The sequence below is a fragment of the Dufourea novaeangliae genome, unplaced genomic scaffold (genome assembly GCF_001272555.1).
Source record: "Dufourea novaeangliae isolate 0120121106 unplaced genomic scaffold, ASM127255v1 scaffold30, whole genome shotgun sequence".
NCBI classification, from domain to species: domain Eukaryota; kingdom Metazoa; phylum Arthropoda; class Insecta; order Hymenoptera; family Halictidae; genus Dufourea; species Dufourea novaeangliae.
Window position 1 is genome coordinate 617,916 of NW_015373906.1, and position 10,382 is coordinate 628,297.

At 36.9% G+C, this 10,382-nt stretch overlaps 3 protein-coding genes across 4 annotated transcripts; 2 read left to right on the plus strand and 1 right to left on the minus strand.

Annotated features, from left to right (window-relative positions):
• Positions 1 to 1,409: 1,409 nt before the first annotated feature.
• Positions 1,410 to 3,845, plus strand: LOC107193857 (mRNA-capping enzyme). 2 transcript variants are annotated; one of them, XM_015583375.1, is made up of 4 exons: positions 1,442 to 1,492; positions 1,574 to 2,638; positions 2,704 to 2,839; positions 2,940 to 3,845. In XM_015583375.1, exons 2-4 carry the CDS (start codon positions 1,722 to 1,724, stop codon positions 3,663 to 3,665), a joined length of 1,779 nt encoding a protein of 592 aa, XP_015438861.1. In that variant the 5' UTR covers positions 1,442 to 1,492; positions 1,574 to 1,721; the 3' UTR covers positions 3,666 to 3,845. The 2 variants fall into 2 exon arrangements, with proteins under 2 accessions (XP_015438860.1, XP_015438861.1); XM_015583374.1 differs by having other exon boundaries at positions 1,410 to 2,638.
• An 11-nt stretch (positions 3,846 to 3,856) lies between these two features.
• Positions 3,857 to 5,271, plus strand: LOC107193809 (transducin beta-like protein 2). The gene is made up of 6 exons (XM_015583315.1): positions 3,857 to 3,914; positions 3,962 to 4,185; positions 4,255 to 4,441; positions 4,517 to 4,702; positions 4,762 to 4,944; positions 5,048 to 5,271. Exons 1-6 carry the CDS (start codon positions 3,857 to 3,859, stop codon positions 5,269 to 5,271), a joined length of 1,062 nt encoding a protein of 353 aa, XP_015438801.1.
• Positions 5,272 to 6,225: 954 nt separating this feature from the next.
• Positions 6,226 to 9,003, minus strand: LOC107193847. The gene is made up of 8 exons (XM_015583363.1): positions 8,765 to 9,003; positions 8,461 to 8,692; positions 8,291 to 8,388; positions 7,717 to 7,908; positions 7,498 to 7,625; positions 7,214 to 7,415; positions 6,877 to 7,145; positions 6,226 to 6,635 (listed from the first exon to the last, which is right to left on the minus strand). The coding sequence occupies exons 1-8, from the start codon at positions 8,996 to 8,998 to the stop codon at positions 6,443 to 6,445; spliced, it is 1,548 nt and encodes a 515-aa protein (XP_015438849.1). The 5' UTR covers positions 8,999 to 9,003; the 3' UTR covers positions 6,226 to 6,442.
• Positions 9,004 to 10,382: the final 1,379 nt, after the last annotated feature.

The following is a 10,382-nucleotide window of genomic DNA, read 5'->3' on the forward strand; positions in this document are numbered from 1 at the left end:
AGTATCGCTTTATTGCAAACGTCGCTACTCTCGTTCACCCCGGTCACGCTTTCTCCGGCCGCCTCGCGAGACCGGGGCTCTGCTTTTCCATTTATACAATCGTCGGCAATTATATTTCAGTTCTTTGTGAAAGCGATACCAGGCCGCCGCCTCTTGTATCGCCTGTGAAAGATATCTCTCTACTACTACCTCTGTATCAATAACGGGTGATCTAAGCAAATTCGAAATCCCGTGAAAAACCAAATTCGAACGTTTTCGAACTAAGAAATGCTCGTGCAAAGAGCGACGATTGTGATATTATAGAATGTGTGACAAGAAACGATATACGATATTTCGTTAAATCTAAGGTTTTAAAAAAATCATCGCCATTTTGAAAGAAACAAAAGGGATACAGCGGGGATGGACGTCGAAATTCAAATTTGAGTCACCAGGTTGTTAGAACGGAAAGTAGTAGACTAGTAGTTTTATTAGCAGACTCGACGAAACCCTTGAAAAATGTTCGAAATTAAGAAAAAATAGAGTCGCTCGGTTTGTGACACCTCTGTGAGATACAACCGATGTTCTCCTACTTCCTTCTTCGTCAGCAACGAGGTTCGGCCCGCGAGCACAGAGCGTGGCTATGCTTTTGTTCTTAACATGTCCGTTGATGATGCGCAAGAGATTATTTTACCGTGGAGCGAATTATACGTGGAACATCAAGGACGAGTTATATCCCTTTCCTGCGAGCAACACGATTTCCCCCTGCTACTACTTACTGTTTCCCTTGCCCTCTTCTGCCTCCTTGCCTTCGTTGTTTATATTTTAGGTAATCCAACCGACGGACGCGACCATGAATGTAACGCATCTAACCACGGACAATCGGGTTGGGAAAGAAACAATTTATAGCGTACTAATTTTATATCGTTCCACCGAATAGAGCGACATTATTTATTATCCCGTTTCTGGGTTTCAGTACGTATCCGCGTGACAATTCAGGGGAGTACCTTGCCGCGAAACGTCGGTATTTGTTGCTAGCCGTAACGTTGATCAAATTATCGAATCGATTTACAACGGATACAGAACGTTTTCTACGACAATTATCTCAACGCAACGTGAAATATACAATGGTAAAAATTTTAATTACATCGAAGCTTATTATAAATTCAGCGTCGCGGATAAATGAGAAGTTCCATTTGAAATACCTGCAAACACGTAAATGCACATTTATTTCTGTATAAAATCAGAACCTATGAAGACCTTACTTTACATTAAATGAGAGAGGTTTAAACCAATAATATTTAAAATTACTTGTTCTAAACTTAAAAATTCAAATTTCTAAAGATGGAATCGATATTGTCGATTGTCGGTTTGTCATCGACTCATCGAGACGTCGAGTCGAGAGTCGTAGTTGTGAAAGTATGTAATGGCGACCAGTGGACGCCAGTAACAGCTGTTTTGGTGTCTTCATACTTGCTTCCTATCGTGAAATTCGTACATTTTCACACTGACTATAGTGAGTACAATTTGTTTAATTTAATTAATGTTATTAATAACAAATCGAAGAAATTGAACTCGTTTCCTGTGCCGGAAGAAGAATAAACTGAAGTGCAGACAAAAAGTATAGGTTATAGTGTCACATCTTTCATCTTCCATTACATCGACCAAAAAATGTTTTAAGAAATTCTGAATTTCCAAGATTGATGGACTAGAAAATTCGTTAATCTTCGAGGGGAAACGTAAATATGTCGAATTGGAACGGTAATAAGGGTCCAATTCCGCCCCGATGGCTTCATTGTCCACGAAAAGCGATCAAATTAATTCAGAATACGTTTCTCGCTTTTAAAACACCTCTGTCGTCTGCGTTCGACACCCAGGTGCCGGAGGAATGTCGTTTCACGATCGATATGCTATTTGCTTCTTTAAAGAGCCAAAAATTGAAATTAGGCCTATGGATTGATCTGACAAACACTACGAGATTTTACGATAAGGAGAACCTAGAAGAGTATGGTTGTAAATATTTGAAACTTCAGTGCAGGGGTCATGGAGAGACTCCTTCCGATGAGCAAATAAAAACTTTTGTACAAGTCTGCAAGAAATTCACATTATATAATCCACTGGATATCATTGGTGTACATTGCACCCATGGTTTCAATCGAACTGGCTTCCTTATTGTTAGCTACTTAGTAGAGAATGAGGGTATTAGTGTAGATGCTGGCATAGCAGAATTTGCCAATGCAAGACCACCTGGTATTTATAAAGCAGATTACATTCAAGAATTGTTTAGGAGGTACGATGATATAGAAGATGCTCCAGATCCTCCACCAAGGCCAGCTTGGTGTCTGGAATATGATGATTCCAATGTAGAAGACAGAGGTGAAGGTCCTAGTACTGAAAACGATAAACATAGTCTGGAGCCTTCTTCTAAGAAACGGAAGCGTGAATTTAATAAAAAGAATCCAGTATTCATGGCTGGTGTACCTGGTGTAACTCCTACACTAGATGAAAGGAAACTAAGTGGAATACAGAGACGTGTTCAGGATATATGTAATTGGGAATCAACAGGATTTCCAGGCTCCCAACCTGTATCTATGGACGAGGATAATATTAGATTGTTACATGAAAAACCATACATGGTATCCTGGAAGGCAGATGGAACCAGGTTTGGTATAAATGTACTTAAAGTATTGAAAATCTCCTTAATATTCATGGTGTGTATTTACTTAGGTACATGATGATGATACAAGGTGATGGAGATATTTACTTTATAGATAGGAATAATAGTGTGTTTCAAGTTAGTGGCTTGACCTTTCCACATCTTAGAGATGTGAACAGAACTCTTAGAGATACTTTGTTGGATGGTGTAAGTACTGTTTTCTGAAGGATTTATGAATCTTCTGCATTAGAGCACTTTCTGTGCCTTTCGATTGTTCAAGAAACATTAAAAGATATTCTTTTCGTAGGAAATGGTAATTGATAAGGCAGAGGGTAAAGATATCCCAAGATACTTAGTTTATGACGTAATTATGTATGATGGTAGGGATGTGAGTAAATTGCCATTCCACCCGGATCGTTATAATAATATTGAGAAAGAGATTATGGGTGGTAGACACAGAGCAATCAGAGAAGGAAGACTGCGAAAAGAAAAGGAGCCGTTTGCAGTACGAATAAAATTCTTCTGGGACGTGATACTGGCAGCCAATTTATTAAGCGATAAGTTTGCCAAAAAGCTGGGCCATGAACCTGATGGTCTAATATTTCAACCTTCTAAGGAACCTTATTGCCCAGGAATCTCCAGAGAAGTCTTAAAATGGAAGCCGTTATCGCACAATTCGGTAGATTTCAAATTGAAAATAGTTACAGAATCTGGAGTCGGAATTCTTCCAAAGAAGGTTGGACACCTTTACGTGGGAGGATTAGATGTGCCATTCGGTAAAATGAAAGTCACCAAAGAGATCAAGGATTTGAATAACGCGATCGTAGAGTGTAAATTTGAAAATTGCCAATGGGTTTTCATGCGTGAAAGAACAGATAAATCGTTTCCCAATTCGAAAAATACAGCCGAGTCTGTATGCAAAACTATTGGTAAACCTATCACATCCGAACGACTAATCAGTTACATCGAGAGGCATAGATTTTTACCAGATGACTCCGATCTTATGCCACCACCGAGTAAAGGAAGCAGATGATTAGAGACTGCAGTTAATTAAGTGCAACCTCGCCAACATTATTATTTACTTAGAATTAAAATATGGTATAATTATCATAACGTACACGAGTAAAATACTGTTGTGTAGCTCATTTTACTAATTTCAAATTGTTTTAAATGCTACAACATCTTATACAACTGAAATCTTTTCATTCAATAAATATTCAATAAATGTTCAATAAACGTGTAATCGTTTTTTACTCCTTTCCTTATGTAATTGAGGTATTGCGTACATTGCTTATGAAAACATTCTAAAATTACTTATCTATATTTCAGATAGGACTGTTTTACTGTGGTGCACAAAAGAACTTACAATAAAGGAGAAGAAATCTCTACGTGTGAATATTGAATTTGATCATGCTACATTGATACGTTGGTCTCCAGATGGTAAAGCTTTTATCATACACAAAGGTGTGGCAAACTCTATCGAAGTCTACAAGATTTCCAAAAAGTCAGATGGTACTTTGGCTTCTGCAACAAAAGCGTTAGAATTTCCAAAGGTAAAACTTGAATACAGTCAAACTTCCTCCTTATAACGATATCTTCACAATATATTATAAATCTTCCAGAAACATACCGACGATGTAGTTGGTATGGACATTGCATGCACAGGAAAATACATAGTCACATGCAGCAAAACAAATGATCTTGCGATATGGGATCTTAAGGGTCAGATTCTTGCAACAATAGAACTGCATTTGGGTTCCACTTACAGAGCACGTGTATCACCTTGTGGGCGTTTTGTTGCCGCTTCAGGTAGTGACTTATTAATGTCCCGTGACGATGAAATATTAGACAGTTTTTCAATAACGTCTCAATTCTATTCTTCAGGATTTACACCAGACGTGAACGTGTTTGAGATACTATTTACCAAATCCGGTGATTTCAAGCAAGTTTCAAAAGCTTTCGACCTTGCTGGTCATTCATCTGGTATACTTGATTTTAACTTCAGTGCTGACAGTAGTTGTATGGCTACTGTATCAAAGGATGGGACTTACCGCTTATATAATACAAGAAGTAAGAAAGTTATTAAATCTACAATTAGAATCGCACTATACTAATTTGCGTATTTACAGTTGAATTTGAGAAAGGGGAAGATCCGCACATGCTTTTATCTGGGGCATGGGATAGTGCACCAACAGCTAACATTGCAATCTCCCCCAACACAGAAGTGTTAGTTATAGCTCACGGATCCTCGTTAAGTTTTTATTCGACAATTAATGGCTCTCTGGACAGTACTATAGAGGATATCTTTCTGGGTACCTTGTTAATTTCTTTTATATTATATAGTTATCGCTCAAATATTAATACATATATGGAAGATGTAGTATTTAAAATGATACTAACATAATATTGTTATAGGTCCCATCACGTGTCTGACCTTTGATGCCCTAGGAGAGTACGTGTTGGTAGCTGGAGACAAGCATATAAAGATCTTCCGCAATGTAACCGGTTATCGAACGGCCATCGAATCCGCGAAACTCAAGCTTACGCAAAAGCAGACGTCCGCGACAAAGGAACGCTTAGAGAAACTCATCATTGACAGCCGGAAGTTTCTTCAATCAATGGGAGAGAAGTGTCCTTAACGGTCTAATTGTAAAACATTTTTTTCCACGATGAATGATTTTAAGTTTACGGCGGCATTTAAAAGTTGCATTTCTCTTACGACAAGAAAAACGATTTGTAACATAATTTTTTAATGTACTTGAATAAAGGGGTTCATACGAATGTTCGTTTGATTAGACAGTTTGCGTCTTATGCAATTTCATTGTTTCTATACTTTGTAAGTACGTCGCTAATTTGCCTGCACCATATTCTTGTTTTGAAAAATGCGGGCGAAAATGTACACTGTCATTGGACTGACCTCAAACATGTAAATATTTATTTTTTATAATATTTCGTTTATTTTCAACGACAGTTGTGAAACATGACAAACTATAGCTGCGACGATAGAGGTTTGTCACTCATTTGAGTATTTCGCAGCCGGTTTCATCGATCGGATGGGACTTACTAAACGATCTAAGTGCCTTGCCCGAGAAAGAAGATATTAGAAGGTATTAAAAAACAGATTTTTTAAATATGTCATTGCAGAATTTAAATTATTGCGACATTAAAAAACAGCACTGATGGTTGAAAATATTTCTATTACAGGTACCAATCTACATATATATGTGTTCAAATAATCTGCATCTAGTACCACATACGGAGTTACCGCAAGGACTTCAAGACTGTCTTTAAAATATGGCAAACTGGTTTTTACCATAAGGTCAGTTATTTACTTCAGTCTTTTTATTATCATTGTTTTAATAAACATCCCCTGACTTTTTATAGACATATACGAGATACATTGTTATAAAAATGTGATGTTACTGCAATTTGGATTATAAATAACGAAACTTGAACATTAGGTACACGCGTTAATATACAAACGTTTTTTCGCTTGAACGAGGAAATGTTAAAAATCCATGTATTTTGAAACTTAAACAGTATTATTTTATAAAATAATTTTGTGTATATTAAAACCATAAGGGTCTGACATTAAAAAAAAAGAAATAAATCATTTAATAACGCGCTGAGATGCACAGCATCTGTAATGTCTATTGGAGGTATTTTTTGTGGAAGTCTTTGAGGCGTTGAAATGGAATCACAAACACACACCACACAACCCTGTTCACTGCAACGACATTGGATCCGTCTGACAGGAACGACGACAGCTTTGCGACTACATTATATCGTTTCCGCCAACTACATATAAGTTTAAAGAGAGCCGTAGACCAGATTATAAGTATCGAAGGGCCTTTTCTTTTTGTCTTTCAGTATTAATAGTCTTCGTGACGCGACAAGTGCGAGTGTTGCTTGAAGCTCGCTTCTTAAAATTTGGTAATTCGCTCGTAAACTGACACGTCTCAAGTTACTCGGAGGTACTGGTCGCCCGCCAGCGAATGCAAACCTAAAATTATATTACAAAGTGATAGGATGAAACGTTCCTATATTTCTCAATAGTTAAAACTGAAATATATTTCCACTCAAAGGCTTTGGTTCACGAATAGTGTTTACCTTTTTTGAAAGAGAACGAAAAAAAGAGAACTAAACCAATGGCTTCTAGAGATTAAAGTTATCAAGCTGGTTTTTACTTATGTGAGTGGAGTAACTTTGTAAACAATAATGGCTATAGTTGCGTGTCTTAGTACCTAATTTCTCGTCTTGGACCTCTCAAGGTAGAGTCAGGAAACGCAGATTGACGGTCCCATAATATTCGATTAGTTGTCATAGGTCTGACGTTCACGTACTTTATCTTACTCTTGATAGTAATTGGAAGAGGTGTAGATTTTTTTAACGCGTTCACTGTGCTTTTATAATTAGCGGTTAGGTACGGCAGCAATGCATCTCCATAATGTTCCATCAGAACTGTAATGTTTAGCACATGACACTGAGACTTCACAAGAGCACAAACAGCAAGCTGAAATGTAAAGGTACATTAACAGCAAGCAAGTGACTGAACATTCAATAATGAAAATATTAACTTACAGCTATCCTGTGCCATAAGGCAGAACCAGCTGGTGCATCTTTTAAGACATTTTCTACCGAAACCGCTGGCATTCCCTCGTGTTGGAAAAATACTAAAGGTTGAATACTTGCTAGTAATTCCATTGCCATTGTCTTTTTCTTCTCACTAACAATGCTTTCTGTTTCTTGTTTTAATAATACATTTTCCAATGTTGGAAGATACCTTTAATGAACACGACTCTTTGGTGAGAATGTACATTTATTATTTTATTATATTACGTTTCATTGGCAACAAATTTATTTACTTATCAGCAACTGACGGCCAACGTAGCATCAATTTAAGAGCACATTCCTTAAACAATGTTTCAAGGTTTGTATTTATGAAACTTTGTCCTAATAATAATTCTAGCAATAACTCAGTCAATTTGTCTACCTATAATGAACAATATTAAAAGTCTAAAACGACTCGATTTTTGTACAGACTCAATCATTAGAATTCATGTGATCTTACTGCAGAATATTACCGATGTTAAATGGTATGGATAAACAGCTTCACTGTTACTTGCTATTGCAATAATGAGTTGGCATGTTCGAGTAGACACTCTTGTGTATTGTGCATTATTTGATATGACCATGGATCTAGCAATTGACATCAATTTGTCTATTACACCTTCCCCTCCCAAATGTGCATTGGTGGCACAATCATTAATTAAAACCTGCAAGTAAATATTTATTTTCTGAATAAATACCTATAATACCTGTATAAAAACTTTGTTATATAAAACACAATAAGAACTATGTTAAAATGTTTTGATTGTTTTTTCCTACTACAGCAAATCCTGTACACTGAAATTCAACTAGGAATAATGCAGGACATCTGAGACTTTAAAATAACACTCAAACAACATAAATGTGTACACCACAATTTGGTTCTTCTTAGAAACATGAATCTGAACATAATAAAATAAACTTATGTTGCTAACATAAACACATTAGTATGAAAAATACAATATTCTGTGTCATAATTGTTAAGAGTATCATAACATTGGACAGACATGATTCCAATTCAAACGGTTAACTTAGATACTAATAGTATACCTGAAAAGTCTTTTGGGATCCATTAAACAAAGTCTTTAATGCACGTTTGGCATAATTGTTACGTGCTTCTGTTAGTCTTATGTCACATATTTCTGATTCTGTAACAACAATAACAATGTTACTACAGATTTAATCAGGCACTAAATTATATTTAATCAGAGCAAATTTACCTTGAATAAAAGGTACATTGGTCTGTGTTATACTAAGAGGTTCATTTATTGTTTGTACTAGATTAACAATATGTTCACTAGGAACAAATACTCTGGCTTCTGTGTGAAACTCTGGCATGGATTCTGGTGCACCCAATATAGGGTCTACATCGCATAAATTGGTAATCACAGCATTTACATCATTAGTTGTTAAACGTTTCCTCTTACTATGCTTTAGTCTTGTTACACATTTCTAAAAATATGATTTATATGCTAATTATGCTGGTAGATTAAATATTGCTTTACTGATATCGAACTACTGTACGTGTAGAACTTCTCTTAGATGATACGCAGCATCCTCTGCCAACTTTTTCAGCAAAGAATCAGGTAAAGGATGCAGTCCTAATTCTTCTCCAATTGCAGATATCCAATCAGTACTAAGCACAGCATATCTTCTTGAATTATTGTCCATTGTATTATTGCTATTTGTGTCTCCATTATTATTAACAAAGGAATTACCGTATCCTGAACTAGCTTGGTTTGTCAACATTTCTTTCATGACTTCACTTGTTTGCATTCAATCAACTACAAGCAACTACACACTGTATTCTAATTCCAAATCATCAATAAGCCTTTTTTGTTCTCATCTCTTCGGGGGTATTTAAAATACTGATCTATTCATACGTAAAAAAATAAAAATGTACGATTTTCGTTTACAATGTTAATAAAAGCAATATGGCTGACAAAATAAATTATATTAATACATTATATTGTTCTATAACTGTGTTGCGAGATTAGAATTTTATCAGAAATACAGTAAAAGTTTTAATTCTAAATGAACGTACGGTGTTGTCCGTTCTATTGAAATTTAACTGTCAAAAGAAATTGACAAATTCTGTTGGTACACAGACGAGGTATGGGAATAGACCTGTCATTCAATACTTTTTCGTGGCCAGATACATTGTACACAGTACATTTCCCACACACGGGGGCTTTAATGTATGCTCCAGGGGTTCTATAATCCCACGTCTCATCATACGGGGTCTCTGGCGCCACCACCGGGGGTTCAATGGCCCCACGTTCTCACCACACGGGGGCATTGGCGCCTCCATCGGGGGCTCCATGGCCTCGCGCTATCACCACACGGGGTCTCTGGCGCCTTTACCGGGGGCTCCATGACCCCCCGAACACATCGCACAGGGTCGCTGGCGCCACCGGAAAATAGTTCGCGCTGAGTGTTAACGTATCTTAACGATTTATATGTCAAAAAATTGCCCCTTTCGTCTTGACTAAGCATTCGATTTGTAGCTTAAAGAACGTAGATTAGTACTTTCTAGCAGCCGGGAACCAGTAAGTATAGGAACATTGTTAAAATCACAATTGTTTCCAACGGTATACACTGTATCTCGTTATGCGTATCCCGTTTAGTTCACTTTGCACAGTTCTTACACCGTTATACGGACAGCTTTCCTTTAGCTGAAGTACTTAATATGTAGCTGAAAGTACGTAGATTAATCCGCTGTTATTGATAATAACAATAAACGGCCGGAACACTGTTAAAATCGCATTTAATCGCGGAATACCACTATTTTTTCGACCGGTGGCGCCACCCGTGGCAATTTGCTCAAACTGCTAACCAATTATATGGCTAGTAGTTTCAGCGATTCGCCACGGGTGGCGCAACCGGTCGAAAAAATAGTGGTATTCCGCGATTAAATGCGATTTTAACGGTGTTCTGGTTGTTTATTGTTATTTTCAATGACAGGAGATTAATCTACGTTCTTTGAGCTTCAAACTGGAATGCTTGATCAAGACGTAACTTATCCATAGAACGTTGGAAGAGCTATTTAAAGTGAACTAAACGGGGTACACATCGCGAGATAGAGTGTCAACCGTTGTAAACAATTGAGATTTTAACAATGTTCTTGTAATTACTGGTTCCC

What these genes read in the sequence shown, in the direction of transcription:
- LOC107193857 (XM_015583374.1), top strand. Translation starts at nt 1,722, where the DNA reads ATGTCGAATTGGAACGGTAATAAGGGTCCAATTCCGCCCCGATGGCTT. An exon ending in TGGAAGGCAGATGGAACCAG is followed by an intron (nt 2,639 to 2,703) that starts GTTTGGTATAAA and finishes GTATTTACTTAG; the next exon opens with GTACATGATGATGATACAAG. An exon ending in GAGATACTTTGTTGGATGGT is followed by an intron (nt 2,840 to 2,939) that starts GTAAGTACTGTT and finishes TTCTTTTCGTAG; the next exon opens with GAAATGGTAATTGATAAGGC.
- LOC107193809 (XM_015583315.1), top strand. Translation starts at nt 3,857, where the DNA reads ATGTTCAATAAACGTGTAATCGTTTTTTACTCCTTTCCTTATGTAATT. An exon ending in GCGTTTTGTTGCCGCTTCAG is followed by an intron (nt 4,442 to 4,516) that starts GTAGTGACTTAT and finishes TCTATTCTTCAG; the next exon opens with GATTTACACCAGACGTGAAC. An exon ending in CCGCTTATATAATACAAGAA is followed by an intron (nt 4,703 to 4,761) that starts GTAAGAAAGTTA and finishes GCGTATTTACAG; the next exon opens with TTGAATTTGAGAAAGGGGAA.
- LOC107193847 (XM_015583363.1), bottom strand. Translation starts at nt 8,998, where the DNA reads ATGAAAGAAATGTTGACAAACCAAGCTAGTTCAGGATACGGTAATTCC. An exon ending in CAATGTACCTTTTATTCAAG is followed by an intron (nt 8,389 to 8,460) that starts GTAAATTTGCTC and finishes TTGTTGTTACAG; the next exon opens with AATCAGAAATATGTGACATA. An exon ending in TGGCCGTCAGTTGCTGATAA is followed by an intron (nt 7,416 to 7,497) that starts GTAAATAAATTT and finishes TGTTCATTAAAG; the next exon opens with GTATCTTCCAACATTGGAAA.